We start from the raw sequence: 20,596 nt of genomic DNA, 5'->3' as shown, positions 1-20,596 counted from the left end.
TTGCCCCAGAGATTCCAATAGGTTGTATCTTTGTTCTCATTTTCTTTATTTCTGCCTTAATATCATTATTTACCCAAAAGCCATTCAGGAGCAGGTTATTCAATTTCTGTGCAATTGTATGTTTGAGTATATTTCGTAGTCTTGATTTTTATTTATTTATTTATTTATTTATTTATTTATTCGAGAAGGAGTCTCACTCTGTCACCCAGGCTAGAGTGCAGTGGCAAGATCTTGGCTGACTGCAACTCCACCTCCTGGGTTCAAGCAATCCTCATGCCTCAGTCTTCTGAGTAGCTGGCACTACAGGCACATGCCACCATGCCCAGCTAATTTTTGTGTTTTTTGTAGAGACGGAGTTTTGCCATGTTGGCCAGGCTGGTCTTGAACTCCCGACCTCAGGTGTTCCACCCACCTTGACCTCTCAAAGTGCTGGGATTATGTGTGTGAGCCACCACACCCTGCCGTTAGTCTTGATTTCTAATTTCATTGCACTGTAGTCCAAGAGATTATGATTTTAGTTCTCTTGCTTTTGCTCAGGTGTGTTTTATTTCTGATTATCTGATCAATTTTAAAGTATATGTCATGTGGCAATGAGAATGTATATTCTGTTTTTTCTGCGTGAAGAGTTCTGTAGGTGTCTATCAGGTTCATCTGATCCAGTGCTAAATTCAGACCCTGAATATCTTTGTTAATTTTCTGTCTCAATGATCTGTCTAATATCATCAATGGAGTGTTAAAGTCTCTCATTATTGTTGTGTAGGAGTCTAAGTCTTTTTGAAGGTCTCTAAGAATTTCCTTTATGAATCTGGGTGCTCCTGTGTTGGGTGCATATATGTTTAGTATAGTTAGGTCTTCCTGCTGAATTGAACCTTTTATCATTATGTAATGCCCTTCTTTGGTTTTTTAAAATCTTTGTTGGTTGAAAGTCTGTTTTGTCTGAAATTAAGATTGCAATCCCTGCTCTTTTGTTGTTGTTGTTTTCCATTTACTTGATGGATTTTTCTCCATCTTTTATTTTGACCCTATGTGTGTCATTGCATGTGAGATGGGTCTCTTGAAAACAGCATACCAATGAGTCTTGGTTATTTATCCAGCTTGCCCCTCTGTGCCTTTTAACTGGGGCACTTAACCCATTTACTTTCAAGGTTAGTATTGTTATTTGTGGATTTGATCCTGTCATGATGTTAGCAGGTTATTTCATAGACTTGTTTACGTGGTTGCTTTATAGTGTCACTGGTCTGCGTGCCTCAGTGTTTTTCTGTTTGTACTGGCTGGTAACAGTCTCTCCTTTCCATATTTAGTGCTTCCTTCAGGAACTCTTGTAAGGCAGGTCTGGTGGTAATGAATTCCCACAGTATTTGCTTGTCTGAAAGGGTCTTATTTCTCCTTCACTTATGAAGTTTAGTTTAGCCAGATATGAAATTCTGGATTGTAATTTCTTTATTTAAGAATTTTGATTATTTGCCCCCAATCTCTTCTGGTTTGTAGGGTTTCTGCTGAGAGGTCGGCTGTTAATATGATGGGCTTCCCTTTGTAGAAAACCTGGCCTTTCTCTCTAGCTGCCTTTACCATTTTTTCTTTCATTTTGACCTTGGAGACTGATAATTATGAGTCTTGGGGATGATGCTTGAAGAAGTGGTAGTTAGTTGGTGAGAGGTCATGTGAATATGGTGGATGACGTAAAACTTCATAGCCCAATTTGTTCGACTTTTGAAGCCTTGGTTGTGTGACGTGTGATCAGGCATTGTCATGGAGAAGATTTGGGTCCTTTATGTTGACCAATGCCAGTTGCAGGCACTGCGGTTTTTAGTGCATCTCATTGATTTGCTGAGCATACTTCTCAGATGTAATGGTTTCACTGGGATTCAGAAAGCTGAATAGTAGTCGATCAGATTGGCAGCAGACCACCAAACAGTGACCATGATCTTTTTTTGGTGCAAGTTCAGCTTTGGGAAGTGCTTTGGAGCTTCTTCTTGGTCCAACCACTGAGCTGGTTGTCTCTGGTTGTGGCATAAAATCCACTTTTCATCATACATCACAATCCGATTGAGAAGTGGTTTATTGTTGTTGCATAGAATAAGAGAAGATGACACTTAAAATGATGACTTTTTAAAAATTTTCAGTCAGCTCATGAGGCGCCCACTTATTGAGCTTTTTCACTGTCCCAATTTGCTTCAAATGCCGAATGACCATAGAGTGGTTGATGTTGAGTTCTTTGGCAACTTCTCATGTAGTTATAAGAGGATCAGCTTCAATAATTGCTCTCAATTGGTCATTGTCAAATTCCAATGTCAGTTCACTACACTCTTCATTTTCAAGGTTCTTGTCTCCTTTGCAAAACCTCTTGAACCACCACTGTCCTGTACATTCACTAGCAGTTCCTAGCCGACATGCATTGTTGATGTTGCAAGTTGTCTCTGCTGCTTTATGACCCATTTTGAACTCGAATAAGAAAACAGCTAGAATTTACTTTTTGTCTAACATCATTTCCAGAGTCTAAAATAAACATAAAATAAACAGCAAGTGATAAGTCATTAGCAAAAAAAGCAAGAAATGTGCATTAAAACAATGTACAACATAACCACATTTATTTAAGAATGTGTTCTGACATCAAACATCAAATTCCAACAATGCAAAAACTGCAATCACATTTTTACCAACTTAATAAAAGATCTAGAGAACCAAGAGAAACCCAACCTCAAAACTAGAAGACAAGAAACAACTAAAATCAGACATTAACTGAAGGAGATTGAAATACAAAAACCATTAAAAAAATCAATGAGGTAGGGCACGGTGGCTAACACCTGTAATCCCAGCACTTTGGGAGGCCATGGTGGGCAGATCACCTGAGGTCAGGAGTTCAAGACCAGCCTGACCAACGTGAAGAAACTTCGTCTCTACTAAAAATACAAAAATTACCTGGGCATGGTGGCAAATGCCTGTAATCCTAGCTACTCAGGAGGCTGAGGCAGGAGAATCTCTTGAACCTGGGAGGTGGAAGTTGTGGGTGAGCTGAGATAGTGCCATTGCACTCCAGCCTGGGCAACAAGAGCAAAACTCCGTTTCAAAAAAAAAAGGAAAAAAAAAACAAAAAACAGAGTCCAGGAGCTGCTTTTTTGAAAAAATTAATAAAATAGATAAACTACTAGCTAGACTAATAAAGAAGAAAAGAGAGAATATCAAAATTAACACAATTAGAAACAACAAGGGAGATATTACCACTGACCCCACAGAAATACACACAATCATCAGAGAATATTATAAACACCTTTGTGGACATAAACTAGAAGATCTAGAAGAAATGGACAAATTCCTGGACACAAACACTCTCCCAAGACTGAACCAGGAAGAAATTGAATCCCTGGACAGCCCAGTAATGAAGTGTGAAACTGAATCAGTAATAAATAGCCTACCAACTGAAAAAAAGACAAAAGAAAAAAAAATCCCAGGATCAGATGCATTCACAGACTATTCCTGATTCATGGGGTTAGGTCAAAATACCACCATTAACAGGGGTTTAGAAGAAGTTGATTCCAACCCTCATGGATAATTTTGAGTGGTTTAAGATTTCAGTGGAGATAGTAATGCACATGCGGTAGAAATAGCAAGATAACTAGAATTAGAAGTTGAGCCTGAAGATGTGACTGAATTGCTCTAACCTCATGATGAAACTTGATTGGATGAGAAGTTGCTATGAACATTGTTGAAACTTAATGGGTAAAGCAACTACCAGGTTTGACAGGATTGACTCCAATTTTGAAAGAAGTTCTACTGTGGGTAAAATGCTACAAAAAGCTTCACATGCTATAGAGAAATCTTTTGTGAAAGAGTCAATCGATGCAGCCAACTTCATTGTTATTGTATTTTAAGAAATTGCCACAGCCACCCCAAACTTCAGCAACTACCACTCTGATCAAGTCAGCAGCCATCAATATTGAGGCAAGACCCTCCACCAGCAAAAAGATACAATTTGTTGAAGTCTCAGATGATCATTAGCATTTTTTAGCAATAAAGTATTTTTAAGGTGTGTACATTGGGGTTTTTTTAGACACAATGCTATTGCACACATAATAAAATACAGTAGAGTATAAACAAAACTTTCCTATGTACTGGGAAACCAAACAAAAAATTATGACTTGCTTGATTGCAATATTTGCTTTGTTGAGGTGGTCTGGAACCAAACCCACAATATCCCTGAGGTATGCCTGTATTATGCTCTGATGTTGATCTGGAACTGCGAAGGGCTCTGGAGACGAGGCATTTAATCAAGGGGATACTTATAAGCAAAAGCAGAAAAATAACTATGAGAGGTGTGTTAAGGAGTAAAACCAAGACTTGAGGCCAGGAAGCAACCAATCTAGTGGATTCCAGGAAATTCATGTGACGAGGTCCTTTTTTGATTGAGTTAGGATTGTGGTGGCAGCAGCATGCATTTCCTCATTAGCAACTAAATATTCTAGTTTATGATGTAGAGGTCAGAGATATTTTAGATAACAATCATGCAGCAGCTGCTTCCAAAGAAAACATGTCTCACCTCTAGATGCCAAGGTCATATTGAGTGCCAGTCAGTTGTGGAACTCTGTGTATTGAGTCTTTTGAAATTCTGGGGTGGAAAGAGTGAAGTTCTTTATTTGGTTGTTTGCAGTGATGGTCATCTCCCATATTACATCTTGGAACACGTGAGAGTTTCTCTTCACTCTGAGTATCCCATACTGCAGCTGCTCCAGGCAAAAAAGTGGCCTAAATGTGATCAAATGCAGCTTTAAGTTCTGGAGATTTCCTACTATCTCAGCTTCATTTTCAAGGGTCTCTGAGCTCTAACAATGAAAGGAAGAATGCAGTAATATTTTGGTGCCGACCTCTACATTTTCAGGAGGCACAGTTACTAGTGCACCATCAAGACCAATGATGGACATTAAAAGGGATAGAGAAGAATTTAAATAGTTTAAGAAGGTAATTGAGCTATATATATGGTAGGGGTTGACAAGATTGGCTAGATAACACCAGCCTGTCCAGTGTTCTAGGAGATACCAGTAGTTTCCTCTTCCATAAATGAAATAGTTGTCTTCTATGGCTAACCAAGTGAAGTGGGAGCAATTCTCTTCCACTATACTAGGTTGAGGAAACAGTATGGCTATAGGGGGAATATCTTGATTGGTACTTTTCTATATGTAAATCTTTAGTCTCTGCATGGCAATTCCCCATGGTAAACTTATTTCATATAACATTGTATTTTCTGTGGGAAAATTACTAATAGTTACAAGTACTGTCATCAGAGTTGACACAATAAATCCTATAAAGCCAGAAACTAGAATCTAGAACATTGCTGTCTATAAAATTGTGAGAGAAATAAAAATGACTTTTTATAAAAGTGGTTCAGATTCTATTTGGATACTTGTGTGATTGATGTGAAATATAGGAAGAATTTCCTAACATTGTGCAGAGGAAAACAGCTAAATCAATAACTATGCAGATTTTTTAAATGATAAGAATAATTTGGGGGAAGATGATATATTAGTAAAGTCTTGCACTTCTATAAAGAAATAACTGAGCCTGGGCAATTTATAAAGAAAAAACGTTTAATTGGCTCATGGTTCTGCAAGCTATACAGGAAGCATAGTGGCTTCTGCTTCTGGGGAGGCCTCAGGAAGCTTCCAATCATGGTGAAAAGTAAAAAGGAGTGAAGCGTCTCACATGGCAGGAGCAGGAGCAAGAGAGAGTGAGGGCACAGATGCTGCACATTTTTTAAAAACCAGATCTCAAAAATGAGAACTCATTCACTATTACAAGAACAGCATCAACAGTGTTGTGCTAAACCATTCACAAGAAGTCCGTCCCCATGATCCAACCACCTCCCACCAGGTCCCACCTCCAACACTGGGGACTACAATGCAACGTGAGATTTGGTGAGAACACAGATCTAAACTATATCAGATGGTTGGTCCAAGAAAGAAAAGGATGAATAAAAGCAATGATTTTAAGAAAGATTTTAAGATTGGGTAATATCTTCAGTACAAGCCATCCATAAGTTTTGGGCATCCTTTCTGAAGGTAGGTAAATGGGAAATAGAGAAGAAAGAAATGGTAGGGAGGGCAAAAAGGAAAAGAACAGACTTGCCTCAGAAATCTTTTGTACTTATGAGTGCAAAAGGATAATAAGGACAATAAGAAGGACACAAAGGGAGAATATGGAGGGAATTAAAAATAGGGAGATCTTGTTCTGGTGTCTTGGGTAGAAGTCAGCCACCTGATGGCATCATGCAGTTGTTCTTGGGAAAGCAGTCTTCCTCATGTCATCATCTGCTTCTAGGGGCTCTTGAAAGACCTCCAATTTAATGTTTTCTTTTGGGGTGAATTTCTATTTGAAGGCTTGTATTTTTTAAATAACGAAATGTGAACCTAAGATTGTATGCTTTGTAGTCTTGCAGCAGTTTTGGTGGTGAAGAAGAGAGCTGTGATTTGGCTGAGGACACCTGAAGTATATCCATCCCTTTCGTGTATAAAAAGGGAAAGGTTAATGAGTAATTGGGGCATCTAGCAGTGAGGGAAGAGGATAGAGAGAACTTGAGGCTTTGAAATGCAGACTCAAAAACCCAATTAAGGGGTTTTAGGACAGTCTACTCAGGGATGAGCAACAGCAGAAAAGTTAGGGATCCAGTTTTGGCATTAGCCTATGTATTTTAGAAACAGAGTTGTCTTTTGGCCTTAGGGGAAAGGAAAGTGATGATAATCTTAATTCTTTTAGGAGACAAAGTGTGTCCTTCAAGGGAGATATGTTCTAGGCACTTGAGGGCTGTTAATTTTATGTTGGGTTTAATGATGTTATGTCCCTTGTGGGCAACAGTTTGAAGTAAATATGGAGTGTTAACAATCACCATGGAACTGAGGAGGGGTCATCTACCTTCTGAATTCAGGTAATATTGGAGCTCAGACACTTTCAGAGGTGACTGATGGACTGAAGTTCCTCAAATGAGGCTGGCCTGAGTCATGAGTGGATGAGACTGAGCAGAAGGGAAGGATAGCCGGTACAATGCAGGGGCTATGCCTGACCATTCCCATCTCAGACCCCCACATCTTCCCAAGAGCATGATGCTCTGAGAAAGAGAGGGATACAGTGCACAGCAAAGCTCTGCTGTGGGAAACCCACCAAAAGAGCTCAATGCAGCAGCAGCACATGTTTTATTGTTGACTGGAGAGAGAGCCACACAGAAAAGCAAATTGCAACAGGTTTTTATTTAACAATGGTTAATGATTCTCCTGAACAACCCCTTAGGGACCAGCCTATAATATTTATGAATATATATGAGATTAAAAGAATTGAAATTCAAAATCAATTAAAAATCAAACCTAATTTGTTAAGATACTTAAAACAGAGACATTGGAGTGAAGTTAGAGATGGAAATAAAGACTAGTGGGTAAGAACTTTTGTAAGACAGCTAACACTTAGAATGAGTGGGAAAAAGTAGAGGGAGAAAGTCAAGTCTAAGAGCTTATGAGGAGGCTGTTGAGGTCATCCCAACTTCTCAGTAAATGATACTCTATTTAGCATAGTGCAAGGCTTCATTTGCACTATGTATGACCTGTGGCTGCCCCCGCTGATGGCTGTCACCCACCCTTGCAACAAGAAATATGCCTATGCCATGTCTACCCTGTGAGTATTGACCCTGTGATAGACACTAGTTAGATACTGGTTATACAAGGATGGAAAAGACAGTGTTTGCATTTAAGAATACTTTCTAGAAGGGAGAGAGGCAGGTAACTGCCTGTAAGTTCAAACAGGAGAACACACAAGTGGGAGCAAAGAATTCTTACTGGGGATGGTTAGTGAATGTTTCACAGAGGGGACAACAGGGCAGGATTTATATCTCTCTATGAGCAGACAGAACAAGGGCATCGAACAGAGGAGACAAAGAACAAAGGTTCAGAGTCCAAAGTATTCCTCACTTCCCTTCCACCTCATTCCTCCACTCCTTTCTGCCAGTTCCGATGTGTCTTATATGGAAGGGATGATATTGTCACAGTGGTGAAAAGGTTGGTGTGCCTGGAGTATAGGTGGAGTTGAGTCCTACAATGTGAGAATGAAAAAACAGGTTGTTCCTGGGTGTGAAGGGCCTTGGGTGCCAATTAGCAGTTTACCCTACTTACAGTGCTGCTCCCCTGAAGATGAGAAAGGTAAGTCAGGCAGCATGGAACACGTGGGTAAAGGGAGGAACAATGAAAAACCTGAAGTCCAAGAGGAAGCTATTGCGGAAGACTGGATGAAAGATGACAAGCCTCAGAGATGGATCAGGGTCAGACATTTCTGGGTAAGACTGATAGAATTTGATGGCCACTGATCTCCGTGGCCTGCAGAATTTGGTCTGACAGGAGCATGGTGGTGGTGTGGAATATGTGGACTTTATAGCCAGGCCAGCCAAGTTCAGTCTGATTCTGCCTTACAAAGCTCTGTGATTCTGAGCAAAGGATGTGCAAATTGGTCTAATGCCATTTAACCTTTTTTTTTTTTTTTTTGCAAAGATGAAATGATGCCATGTATGTAAATCTAATATAGTCCCTGGCACATAAGTAATTCATGCACCTTAGTGCCCTTCAGCTGGTGTTTAAGGCCTCTTATAATTTGATTCACATGGATCTTTCTAGGTAAATGAACCACTCTCCTGTACTCATCCCTTTCCTCCAAAAATAGGAGGCTTTTTTGATGTAGGCATTTCTGCTTATAAATTTCCCTCTTGGTACTACTTTTGTTGTATCTCACAGATTTTGGTATGTTGTGTTTCTATTTTCATTGGTTTCAAGAAATTTTTAAATATCCTTCTTAATTTCTTCATTAACCCATAGGTCATTCAGGAGGATGTTGTTTAATTTCCATGTATTTGTACAGTTTCCAAGGGTTTTTTTGTCACTGATTTCTAGTTTTGTTCCATTATGGGCTGTAAAGAGACTTGGTATGATTTTTTCAAAATTGAGACTTGTTTTGTGGCCTAACATATGGTCTACCTGGAGAATGTTCTATATGCTGATGAGAAGAATACAATTCTGCAGCTGTTGAATGACATGTTGTGTATATGTCTATTAAGACCATTTACTCTAAAGTGCAGCTTAAATCCAATGTTTCTTTGTTGATTTTTTGTCTAGATGATCGGTCCGATGCTATGAGTAAAGAATTGAAGTCCCCAACTATTATTATATTAGGGTCTATCTGTCCCTTTAAATCCCAAATAAATAACCCAATGATGCACCTCAAGGAACTAGAAAAGCAACAACAAATAAAACTTAAAATTAGCAGAAAGAAATAAATAATAAAATTCAGAGCAGAAATAAATGAAATAGAGAACCAAAAAAATACAAAAGATCAATGAAACAAGAAGTTGGTTTTTTGAAAAGATAAACAAAATTGACAAAACATTAGCTAGACTAAGAAAAAAAAGAGAAAATTCAAATAAACCAACTCAGAAATGAAAAAGAAGACATGCAACTTATGTCATTAAATTACAGGGCTATTTACTATTTCTCAGACATGTCTTACTCTTTCTGATCTCTAAGTCTTTCCTCAATTTATTTTCTTTAAGTATCCTTCTCCTCAGTTTTCATTGCTACCTTAAAGGCTTTGCTTCAAATAATACCTCCTTTTTGAAGCACTATTCACAATAGCAAAGACTTGGAATCAACCCAAATGTCCATCAGTGACAGACTAGATTAAGAAAATGTGGCACATATACACCATGGAATACTATGCAGCCACAAAAAAGGATGAGTTCGTGTCCTTTGTAGGGACATGGATGCAGCTGGAAACCATCATTCTCAGCAAACTATTGCAAGAACAGAAAACAAAACACCGCATGTTCTCACTCACAGGTGGGAATTGAACAATGAGATCACTTGGACACAGGAAGGGGAACATCACACACCAGGGCCTATTGTGGGGAGCAGGGAGGGACAGCATTAGGAGATATACCTAATGTAAATGACGAGTTAATGGGTGCAGCACACCAACATGGCACATGCATACATATGTAACAAACCTGCACGTTGTGCACATGTACCCTAGAACTTAAAGTATTAAAAAAAAAAAAAAAAAAAAAGAACACATCCTCAGTACCCTCATGGAAATTATCTTTCCTTCTGTTAAACTCTCGAAACACTTTATTGGAATCACTTTAATGGCCCTTACAATATACTGCACTTTAACTAGCTATTTGGAATATATTTTTCCCACTCCCACGCAGCATATGATTAATTTTCCTAGTCACTGTAGTACTTAATTCAGTCTACTTATCAAAAGTAGATATTTAACAGATTAATATGATTGCCTGAGAGAGAGGAGAACAGTCCGTTGAGTGCTAGGTATGGGTGTGGGAGAAGAATGGTGTATGTCCTTGCTAACCAGAAAAGTCGTAGGGTTGTACAGCTGCCAATCCTAATTTTATTGCTCTCATTTCTAGTTCCTCCACAGCATCTAGGTATGGCAAAATTCAATATATAAGGCCAGTAAGGAGTGTTTCAGACAACACCATCTGACTAATTGGCTGGAGTTCTTGGTTATATGTCTAACCTGTTTTATGATCTACAGTGTTAATTTAGGTGATTGACAAAGATAAAGGGATTTGCAATAGGACTTCAGTGCTATTTCTGTAAGAAAAAATCTAGTTTGACAAATTAAATCATGATCTAAGCTAATAGCATATTGTTTCAAAATCAAATGACTCTATCTTGTACTTCATGCTCAATTTTGCTGAGAACCTAAAACTGTTCTAAAAATTGAAGTCTATTAAAGAAAATAAAATTATCTGATTAAGTGGCAAACTATGGCATTTTTTGCTTAGAACTTTTAACTTCTTGACTATACATGGCTTAGGGATTAGTTTGTGGTCCCCTTTATGTACAGCAAAAGACATTAGAGAAATATGGTGTTGAACTAAGCAGCTGGAATACCAGCCTGTCACTAAACTTATGAAGAAAAAACTGACACTTGAGTAATGGACAAATAGATGTGCTAAGATTTTTTTTTCTGTAAGGAAAAGCAGTTTTTGAAAAAGAATGCCTCATATTTATATTTTAAAATTAAAAAATAACTTGTACACTATGGTTTATGTGAAAGATGTTTATTTTCTTTCAAACAATATTAAAACAAATAAATTACTGTGCAGTTAATACAATGAGCACATAATACAGTTAATCTTTTAAAAGGCACTTCTGGTATAATCACTCAAGTAATATGGACAATTAGACAATTACTTGCTTTGACACTTTGTTCGTTTGCCCATTCATTTCAATTTTCTTTTAATATTCTTCAGTGAATTGCTTCATTTGTAAACATTACAAAGTTCCATCATAAAATATGCCTAGATTGATTGACTTATCTTAATTCTATTTGCTATTGATCCTATCACCAAAAAATCACATTTAAAAGACATTTTAAAATGTTATCCTTTATTTGGGTACTAAACTAATCACTCCTCCACAGAGTCATAAGAAAGTGTTTGAAATAGCCAAAAACAAATGAAGTGGAACTAGTGATGTAAATCTTCCAGAAACAAAAGTTGGGTGAGCCAGAGGTTTTTTGTTATTCACACTGTTTATTCTTTTTAAGTGGTTTTATTCATTTATTATTTTTAATTATACGGTTTTAAATAGTATGCTTTTATTTTAAAAGAATTTAAAGTGTTTTTTAGAAAACAGGCAGGGTCTAGTTTTTTAATAAAAATTATAGTGTTGTTAGCTTCCCAATGCTAAGTCAAAATCAAAACACGTTCTCTAAAGAACATCCACAATTACTTTCAATTTTATCATAGATATATGCATAATCATAAGTATCAGCTCACCTGATTAAACTAATTTTCTTATAAAGAAAAATACCCTTCACATATCCTTACATAAAGATACTATTAATGTATATGATTAATGTTGAAACTTAACTAGCTGAACAAATGTTCAACAGATTTTGGACCCCATATTCTTTCATTTTCAAGTTTATAACAAAATTAAGAAATTATAAAATACTTATAAAAAGTACAAAAATTATGTCATAAATTGAGAGCTATGTTGAATATAAAGCTAAGATGATATCTTTCTTAATAAATGAAATATTATAAACTGCAGTACAAACAGTATGTCTTTACCAGTTATTTATTTATTTTTAAAATAGACACAGGGTTTCCCTGTGTTGCCCAGGCTGGTCTACCACTCCTGCGCTCAAGCAATCATCCTGCCTCGGCCTCCCAAAGTGCTGGGATTACAGGTTTGAGCCACCACGCCCAGCCTCTACCAGATGTTTTTTTTTAAGTTAATATAAATTGCAGGATTTGATTAAAATATTCTGATACAATAGTCAAACTCATATTATTTTATGCATAGTCTGAAAAATACCAGATGTAATTGACAGTAATTTTTTAAAATATAAACAGTTCCTTTCCTTTGTGTAGTTATGTTATTTTTAACTAAAAACAGTTCATGTATAAGACAATTAAATATGATTCCATCCCTTTCTGTGTAGTCATAAGAATAGCCAAAAGCAAAAGTTAAAATTACATTTTTGATTTGTTTAAAAATGCAAAACAGATATTGAGAAGCCATCAACTGTGCCTGATGTATTTTCTAAATTATTTTTGTTAATCAATGACATCAACATGAATGATTTCATAGAGATCTAAAGATGCCACACAAAGTAGTATGGTATATAGACTCCTCAGTTGAAAGTTTCTATTGTGGCCAGGCGCGATGGCTCACGACTGTAATCCCAGTACTTTGGGAGGCCGAAGCAGGCAAATTACTTGAGTTTAGGAGTTTGAGACCAGCTTGACCAACATGGCAAAAACCCATCTCTATGTAAAAATACAAAACTTAGCCAGGAGTGGTGGTGTGCACCTGTAATCCTAGCAGAGGTTGCAGTGAACTGAGATCGCACCACTGCACTCCAGCCTGGGGGACACAGCAAGACTCTGTCTGGGGAAAAAAAAAAAGTTTCTATCGCGTTAATACACTAAAATAAAATTTCCCTGAGATGAAATGTCTTGCTGGCCCACAGGAATAACTATAAAACTCTATTCAGATTTTAATTATAATGAATTATAATTTAATCTGACATCCACTTAAAATAAGTGTTAATTTTTTTATCATCAGTTGACTTATGCGAATATTTTTACATGGAATATTTCTAAATTTATTTCTAAACTAACATAATCAGAGAACTTTTTAAAAATATAATTTTCTAGAAACATACAAAGATGCACATGAACGGCTACTTTAGTAATAACTTTCATGTTCTCTTCCAAGTACAAAATCGCCAATTTTTATGCTCTCAAAATGTACTGCCATTTAATTACTTCAAAAGTAGAGAAAAAAGCATTTAAAAAGTAAAAAATCTTTCCAAACACTTGTGTTCCTCATGTCAGAAGATTTCTACATTTTTAAAGATCAGGCAAGCATTAGTTTAAAAGATTTGCTCCTTTTCTTTCATTCATTTAACCAGGTTGGATATCACTCATGTTTTTAATTAGGAAGCCATTCACATGAAATAACTTCTCATTGAACGCTCTCAGAAATGCTGCTGAGATAATCTTCAGATTTCATTATAAAATTTGTCCATTCCTGACAAATGTCCTCCATGGAGAATTCTTCACCACCATATTCCAGAGGAAGAATGTCTGGGAAATGCTGAAGCAAGCTTTGTTTGTAGTTGTTCCCATGCATATGAATCTGAAATAGCCAAAACATTTTAGAAGGAATCCTCATTAGATGCATTTCCAGTGGAAAATCAACCTCATAAAACAAGGTATTCTAATAACTTCTAAAATAGGAAAGTATAAATAGATACTACATCCTTTATTCCTCTGGTTATGAATCTAATAATTTTACTTATGTTAGGTCGTGTTACTGTGGATCTAATAATCTTACTCTTTCTTGGATTTGCATTCTTATAACTCCATAAAATTTATAAAAACTCATTTTCCTCTTCCATAAGTAAATTTTTAAAGACTAAAGTTATTTTATAAATTCTATTCCCTTATTTGCAAGTGATTCTTACCAAACTAATATCTTGGGACTAGTCTATAGATAATAAAAATGTACTAGTTGGTACCAATTCATATTAAGTAGAAGCATATATCTGAGCACACAATTAGGTCTATGAGAAACAATTTATATGGTACAGTCAATGGATACTGTTGGCTAGTATAAAGTTAAGAGACAGCCGGGTGCAGTGGCTCATGCCTGTAATCCCAGCACTTTGAGAGACCAAGGCAGGTGGATTACTTGAGCTCAGGAGTTCAACACCAGCCTGGGCAACATGGCTGGTACAAAAAAAAATACAAAAATTAGCTGGGCATGGTGGTGTGGAACTGTAGTCCCAGCTACGTGGTGGGCTGAGGCAGGAGGACTGCTTGAACCCAGGAGGTGGAGGTTGCAGTGAGCTGAGATCGTGCCACTGCACAAAGTGAGACCCTGTCTTAAAAAAAAAAAGAAAAAAAAAGTCAAAATTTTTTTAAAATATGAAAAGACAATTATGACGGTTGAGAACCTTAACTTTTCAAATATTTTAAACTATAAAAATTGATCATAGAATGCCCTGAAGTTAAGAGAAAGCCATCGAAACTTGAACCAAAAGCACACACCTGCTAAAATAAATAAATAAGCTTTTTCCACTTTCTAGGGCAAAATGTTCCTCTATGAATTCAACAATCATTTAATAAGCACCTACTATGTGCCAGGGTATGAAGCTTGATGGATGAAATGAGTTTCCTATACTCACTTAGGAAACTCACAAAGCGTATCTTTAATTTTTTTTTCTGAAATATGTGAAATATTATCAGTTAATTGAGAAGAAATTCTGTCTCCTCAGGAAGCGGCAAAATAAGAAAATGTATGGGGCATTGCCAAAACGTTGAAAAGGAAAAAAGTGGCTGGATCAGAGTTTTTTTCTCCCTATTTTGGCAAGTCTGTTTCATGTCAACTAACTTTTGCTGACATCCTTCCCCTAACTTCTCAACTCTTTACTTTTCTTTCTTTTTTCTCCATATTCTCCTATTTCTTAGGTTCAGTTTATTCTTGTTTTTGTTTTTATCTAAAATATAATGCAAACTAGAAATAGCTATTTTTAACTCTCTAAGGATTAAACAGAGGGAAACCAACTATTATCAAGTTACACTGAAGATAGAAAAAGACAAACAAAAAAGTTGATTTGTATAAAAATACTAGAATAAAAAGTAGCTGAAAATGGCCATCTTTGCTAAAGCAGGCAATTTAAGGGTGGTTCCTGAAGACAAACAGAAATATCCACTAGATAACCTCTAAAGAAGCTCGAGGGGCATAACTTTCTGACCAGGTATAAGATGTTATATTTTCTTAATATGAAAGAACATCTTTTTTTAAAATTCCAAATGTGTTATTACAGTTTATATTATCACTGCTGACATTTCAGTAATTTTTTAGATTTAAATTGTTAAAGCCTTTACAAACTGTTTTGTGTTCAAGGCATTAGATGATGCCAATGTTTGTCTAAATAGATGCTCTAAAAATTCTTCTTTACAGATTAATTTAGAAGAATGGTTGCCATTCTTGAGAACGCATACTCTATTTTCAATATTTCAAAAAGTCTAAGAGATATGAGATGTTTTTTCTGAGATAAGACTCCATAGGGTAGGTAAAAAAAAAAAAAAAAAAAAAAAAAAAAATCCAGTATCTTTGCTCTAACTAGCGTGACATTGTCATATACCTCAGTTACTGTGGTTCTCAGTTACACTGAAACTGTTAATTAGGCTTCACTGTTTAAGAAAAATGTTTATTTTTATTTGCGTTAATAATAAATTCACATGGTTACAAATCAAAACAAGATAAAAGATACACAGTGAGAGATCTTGCTCCCAAACCTATTCTCATCTACTGTAGTTCACACCTCTTCTCTTGTTCCCTATAGATATCCACTTATATTACTTTTTGTATATCCTTTTAATGTAAATGTATGAAATATATTCTTATTTCTCCCCTTTGTATACAAAAGGTAGCATGCCATAAACACTATTCCACATTTTGCTTACTTCAGTTTACAAAACATCCTGCAATCTCGTTGTTTTCTATTGTGTCGATATTTATTTAACCAATGCCCTAATGGTGAACACCTGCTGGTTTTCAGTCTTCTGCTGCTGTGGCTCCTCTAATATATGTAATTTTGTTTATGTACAGGTAATTCAAGACAGTGATTTTGATGTCTTTGCCACACTGCCCTCTATAGGAATATACCCTTAAGCATTCCAACCGGCAGTGTATGAAAAGCCCAGTTACCCCACAGTCTTACAACCAATATGCCTCATTTTTATAAATTAAAACTAAATTTTAATTTACTTTTTTTTAGTTGACTTGTTAGATAAATATTCAAAATATTGGGCTAACGACATAGATGGGCAGGTACGAGGAAAGATAATAAAGCAATCCTTAAATTAAAAAGCGTTGGAATGTTTGGCGTAGAGGAACACAAACTTGAATACGCTTTACTCACCCGTTTCTTAATTTTTTCAGTCAGGAATGGTTTGATCATGGAAAAGACAGCATGGAAAATTACTGGTTCATTTATCAAATGGATGCCACGAACTTTCAATGGAAATGAATCCTTTTGAAAATAAAAAAATCTTAATAACAAAACATAAATATTACAATCTGATACCTAATGTCAAATCTCTTCTTTGAACACTTGCGAAACTTACGGAAATATCTTAAGTGTGATTTTATCTTCAAAATTATTTATTCCAACAACACACAAGCGTGACTTACAGTTCACTGTCACTAGATTAAGAAAAGATCTCTAAAAAGGTTTCTCCTTATAGATTTGGCAAAGTATTTTACGAAATATCTGCACACTTTCACCAGAAAATTCCTTTCCCATCACATATAGATGTTCTTTTAACAAACCAATGAGTCCTTTGGAAATTTACATTTAATTTTTTCCCCAAAAATGTTTATTTTGAGAAAAAAATTCACAAATATTGAAAGACTAGGACAATAAACACATACTTTTAAACTCTGACATTGGTATACGTCTTTAGCATCACAGTAATATAGGCTTATTTAGAAAGTTTACAAAGTTAAGAGTTGAAGGAAGAGGATAGTTTTCCTACCTACAAGTTGTATTATTAATACAGAGACCTTTCATTCCAAGGTTCTTTTATATGAAGTTCTTTCATTTTTTCCATGCATTGCTTTCAGAGGTGTATTATTAATTTGGGGATTGTCCTTCCAAATCCCTTCTATGCATAATTTTCTTTTAAACATAATTGCTAATATGCTGTCTAAATAATTTTCAACCCACTGTGTTCCACTGATACAATACAGCTTTTGCAAATATCATGTTTTATTATTGTTGCAAGAATCCATCAAATGAATGTACCATTTCTTAAGTAACCATCTTTCTATTTTCTGGACTAATAAAGTATTTATTTTATTTTATTTCATTTTACTTCTTTACTGAAATTGATGCTGCAGTAACTGTCTTTATGTATAGGAGAAGTGGTGGCTATAAGCACAACTTTTACATTCAGATGACCTGGGCTGGAATTCTCACTTCACTACTGACAAACTGTGCGTGCCTGGGTATCGCTATGTCACTTCTCAGATATAGTTTATTAATTGCAAAGTGGGAAAATACAATAGTCATATGTCATAGGCTCAGTGTGGACATTAAAAGATAATGCATTTGAAACACTTAGCAAAGTACCTGGCACATAGTAAGCTATTATTGTTATATGCTATCTTTAATATATTAAAGATTATTCCTTAGCTAGTTTCCCAGAAATAGAATTACTGAGTCAAAGGTGATGACCACTTTAAAAACCTTTTGAAAAAAAAGATATCAATATATACCTACCAAGACTTATGTGACATCTTATTGTGCCATTGCTTATATATTTTTTAATCAATTTTTAACTTAGGAAAAATATTTTAATGATGAAAAGATAAAGTCACCACATATTAAGATGCATAAATCCTCTCGTTACTAATTTGAACATATTTTTGCAGTTTGTTGCAACATTTTTTCTTTGATAAACTAATAACATTTTACTTCCTCTTAGCATTATTGAATTCTACATATTATTTCTAAAATTGTATTTAAATTTCTAATAAATGTACTTTTGCTTCTCTTTGTCTAATATATAACAAAATTTAAAACTATAATTTGGAAGTATTATGCCTGATAGTTAAAATATACATTTACCGTAAGTACAGCAGCAATCTTCTTGGCTACAGATGGAGTGATTTGAAAAGCATGAGAAAACTGCCAGCCTTCCAGATCAAAGATAGCCTTGATTCCATTCCGCTGAGTTTCTACCTCCCGTACAATAAGCTCGGATGTGATTAGACTTACTCGAAATACATCATAAGCTGTAAAAACTTTGGGGTCCCAGTGTGCTAAAAAAACAAAGCATATCATATCTTAGCATTGTATAAAAAATCAGAAAGATTTCCAAAGGGAGATTAATTCATTTTAGACTTAAAAGATCAGTTGAAATAAAAGCATCTACAAAGATCATGAATTGAATAATAAATCCAACTGGGGTACAAGAACATGTGCCTGCTTCTCCCTCCCTCCTCAAATTCTAGCAAAGAATGACTTTTAAAGAGTATGGGGGGAAAAGGAATGGATGCAGGATGAATTTGACTGCAAGATGAAGTTACAACCTCACATAAAGATGGGAACGCCATTGTGTATGCTCTAAGCTCAGAGGTGTTGGAAATGGAAAAGCAAGGGCCTGGATTATAAAGAGCAATTAGGGCCCCATAGTAACTAAAGAGGTGGCTAAGAGAAATGCATGAGGAAACAGACAGGCAAGTTGATCCTCTGACAGCCTTCCAGTGGCAAGTAGCACATTGCAGAGTCATGTCCCTGTAGGCTAGAGCAGGAAGTGAGGGCTTGGGAAAGAAGAGCCAGGAAAGCACTTAGGTGGCTGCCCACACCAAAGAAAAACAGGGAGTACCTGTGCTAAGAGAGGAGTTACTGAGATTCTTGTTCATTCATCTCACCCCTTCCCACCACCCCCGGGACAGGTCACGCCATGCAGAAATGACAGTAATGGATAGACAAGCAGATAATCTTTTTTAAAAGACATCTATTCCTTAAAAATTAGAATATTAAACACATTCATACACAGAGAGAGAGAGAGGGAAGTCAAACTCAATAGACAAAGGCATCAACTCGAGAAAATAAGAAAGCAGGAGACACTTAACAACATAATAGAAGCCAGGTGCAGGTGCCGTGGTAGGTGGCTGTATTTCCAGCTACTAGGGTGGTTGAACTGGGGGCAGGGGGACACTGAAGCCCGGGAGTTCAAGTCCAATCAGGGCAACATAGCAAGAACCAGTCTGTAAAAAAAAAAATTTAAGAATTTTTTTAAAGAAGCATAATAGTTTCAGCAGGGGGTGGGGAGAATACTGTAAGTTATTACAAGAACAGGCTATTATTAAAAAGACTCAGTTGAGATCTTAGAAATAAAAAGATAAGTTTTTTTAAAAAATTCATTGATGGGAGAAATGCTGGAAAAGACAGAGCCGATCAAGGAAAAATGGTTTAGAAGATTAAGTTGAAGAATTCTCTCAAATTTGGCACAAAAGAGCCAAGAGTTCACATGTATGAATAAAAAGGTAAGAAACACATGCAGCTGGATCCAGGAGTTTCAACATCCAACTAATAAAAGTTCTAGAAGGCAGTAACAGAGAACAAAGGAGAGAGGAATCATAGCAATAGAGAAAAGTTCTCCAAAGCTGAAAAAAACATGTAAGTCTTCAGACTGAAGTGCCCGACAGGATGAATGAAAAAGAAAAAAAAAAAAAAAATCTTAACTAAGTAATAGTAAATTTTCAAGCAAACAAACAAAGTTTCTGGCATAGGGAACTGGATAGAGTGGTAACACCATTTATTTATTTATTTTCAACTCTTTTTTAGATTCAGGAGGTGCATGTGCAGGTTTGTTACCATGGTATACTGCATGATGCTGAGGTTTCAGGTATAGATGATCTTGTCACCCAGGTATGTGAGCATAGTACCCAATAGTTAGTTTTTCAACCCTTGCTCCCCTCCTTCCCTCTCCTCTCTTGTCGTCTCCAGTGTCTACTGTTCCCATCTTTAAGTCATATATATCCAGTGTTTAGCTCCTACTTATAAGTGAGAACGTGTGGTATTTGGTTTTCTGTTCCTGTCTTAATTTACTAAAGATAATGGCCTCCAGCTGCATCCATGTTGCTGCAAAGGACATAATTTCATTCGTTTTATGGCTGTGTAGTATTCCATGGTGTACACGTGGTGCCATTTATTGAGATAAGAGACGTGCTTGGGTGGAAAAGATCATAAGTATGGACATGTTAAAATGGTGACTGTGAGACATCCAACTGGGTGCAGCTGGAATAGGAGCTAGTTGTGTGGGTCGGGATCCTCAAGGAAAAGTTGGGAGTGAAGATACAAATCTGGGGGTTGTTTGTGCCTATATGATGATCCATATGAGACAATCTGGGATTGTCTCATAGCTATGTTTTTCTCTATCAAAGCAGAGAGAAGAAAACGCTCAGGCCAATGTCCTAAAAAAATTCAGAGTTTAAAGGATGAATAGAAGAGAAGATGC

General features: G+C 36.2%; 1 protein-coding gene across 1 annotated transcript in view; it reads right to left on the bottom strand.

The window, feature by feature from the left end:
- Nucleotides 1–13,143: 13,143 nt before the first annotated feature.
- The window catches only part of TTPA (tocopherol (alpha) transfer protein), a 28,086-nt gene continuing 20,633 nt past the window's right edge, over nt 13,144–20,596 (bottom strand). Inside the window, exons 3-5 of the mRNA XM_011982188.1 lie at nt 18,199–18,392; nt 16,489–16,599; nt 13,144–13,694 (exon numbers count right to left, since the gene is read on the bottom strand). Coding sequence (XP_011837578.1) covers nt 13,521–13,694; nt 16,489–16,599; nt 18,199–18,392 — 479 coding nt within the window. The 3' untranslated portion in view covers nt 13,144–13,520. The remainder of the gene's footprint in view (nt 13,695–16,488; nt 16,600–18,198; nt 18,393–20,596) is intronic.

Source organism: Mandrillus leucophaeus, unplaced genomic scaffold, assembly GCF_000951045.1.
Source record: "Mandrillus leucophaeus isolate KB7577 unplaced genomic scaffold, Mleu.le_1.0 Scaffold236, whole genome shotgun sequence".
Taxonomy (NCBI): Eukaryota; Metazoa; Chordata; class Mammalia; order Primates; family Cercopithecidae; genus Mandrillus; species Mandrillus leucophaeus.
This window is presented reverse-complemented; position numbering and strand designations above follow the sequence as displayed.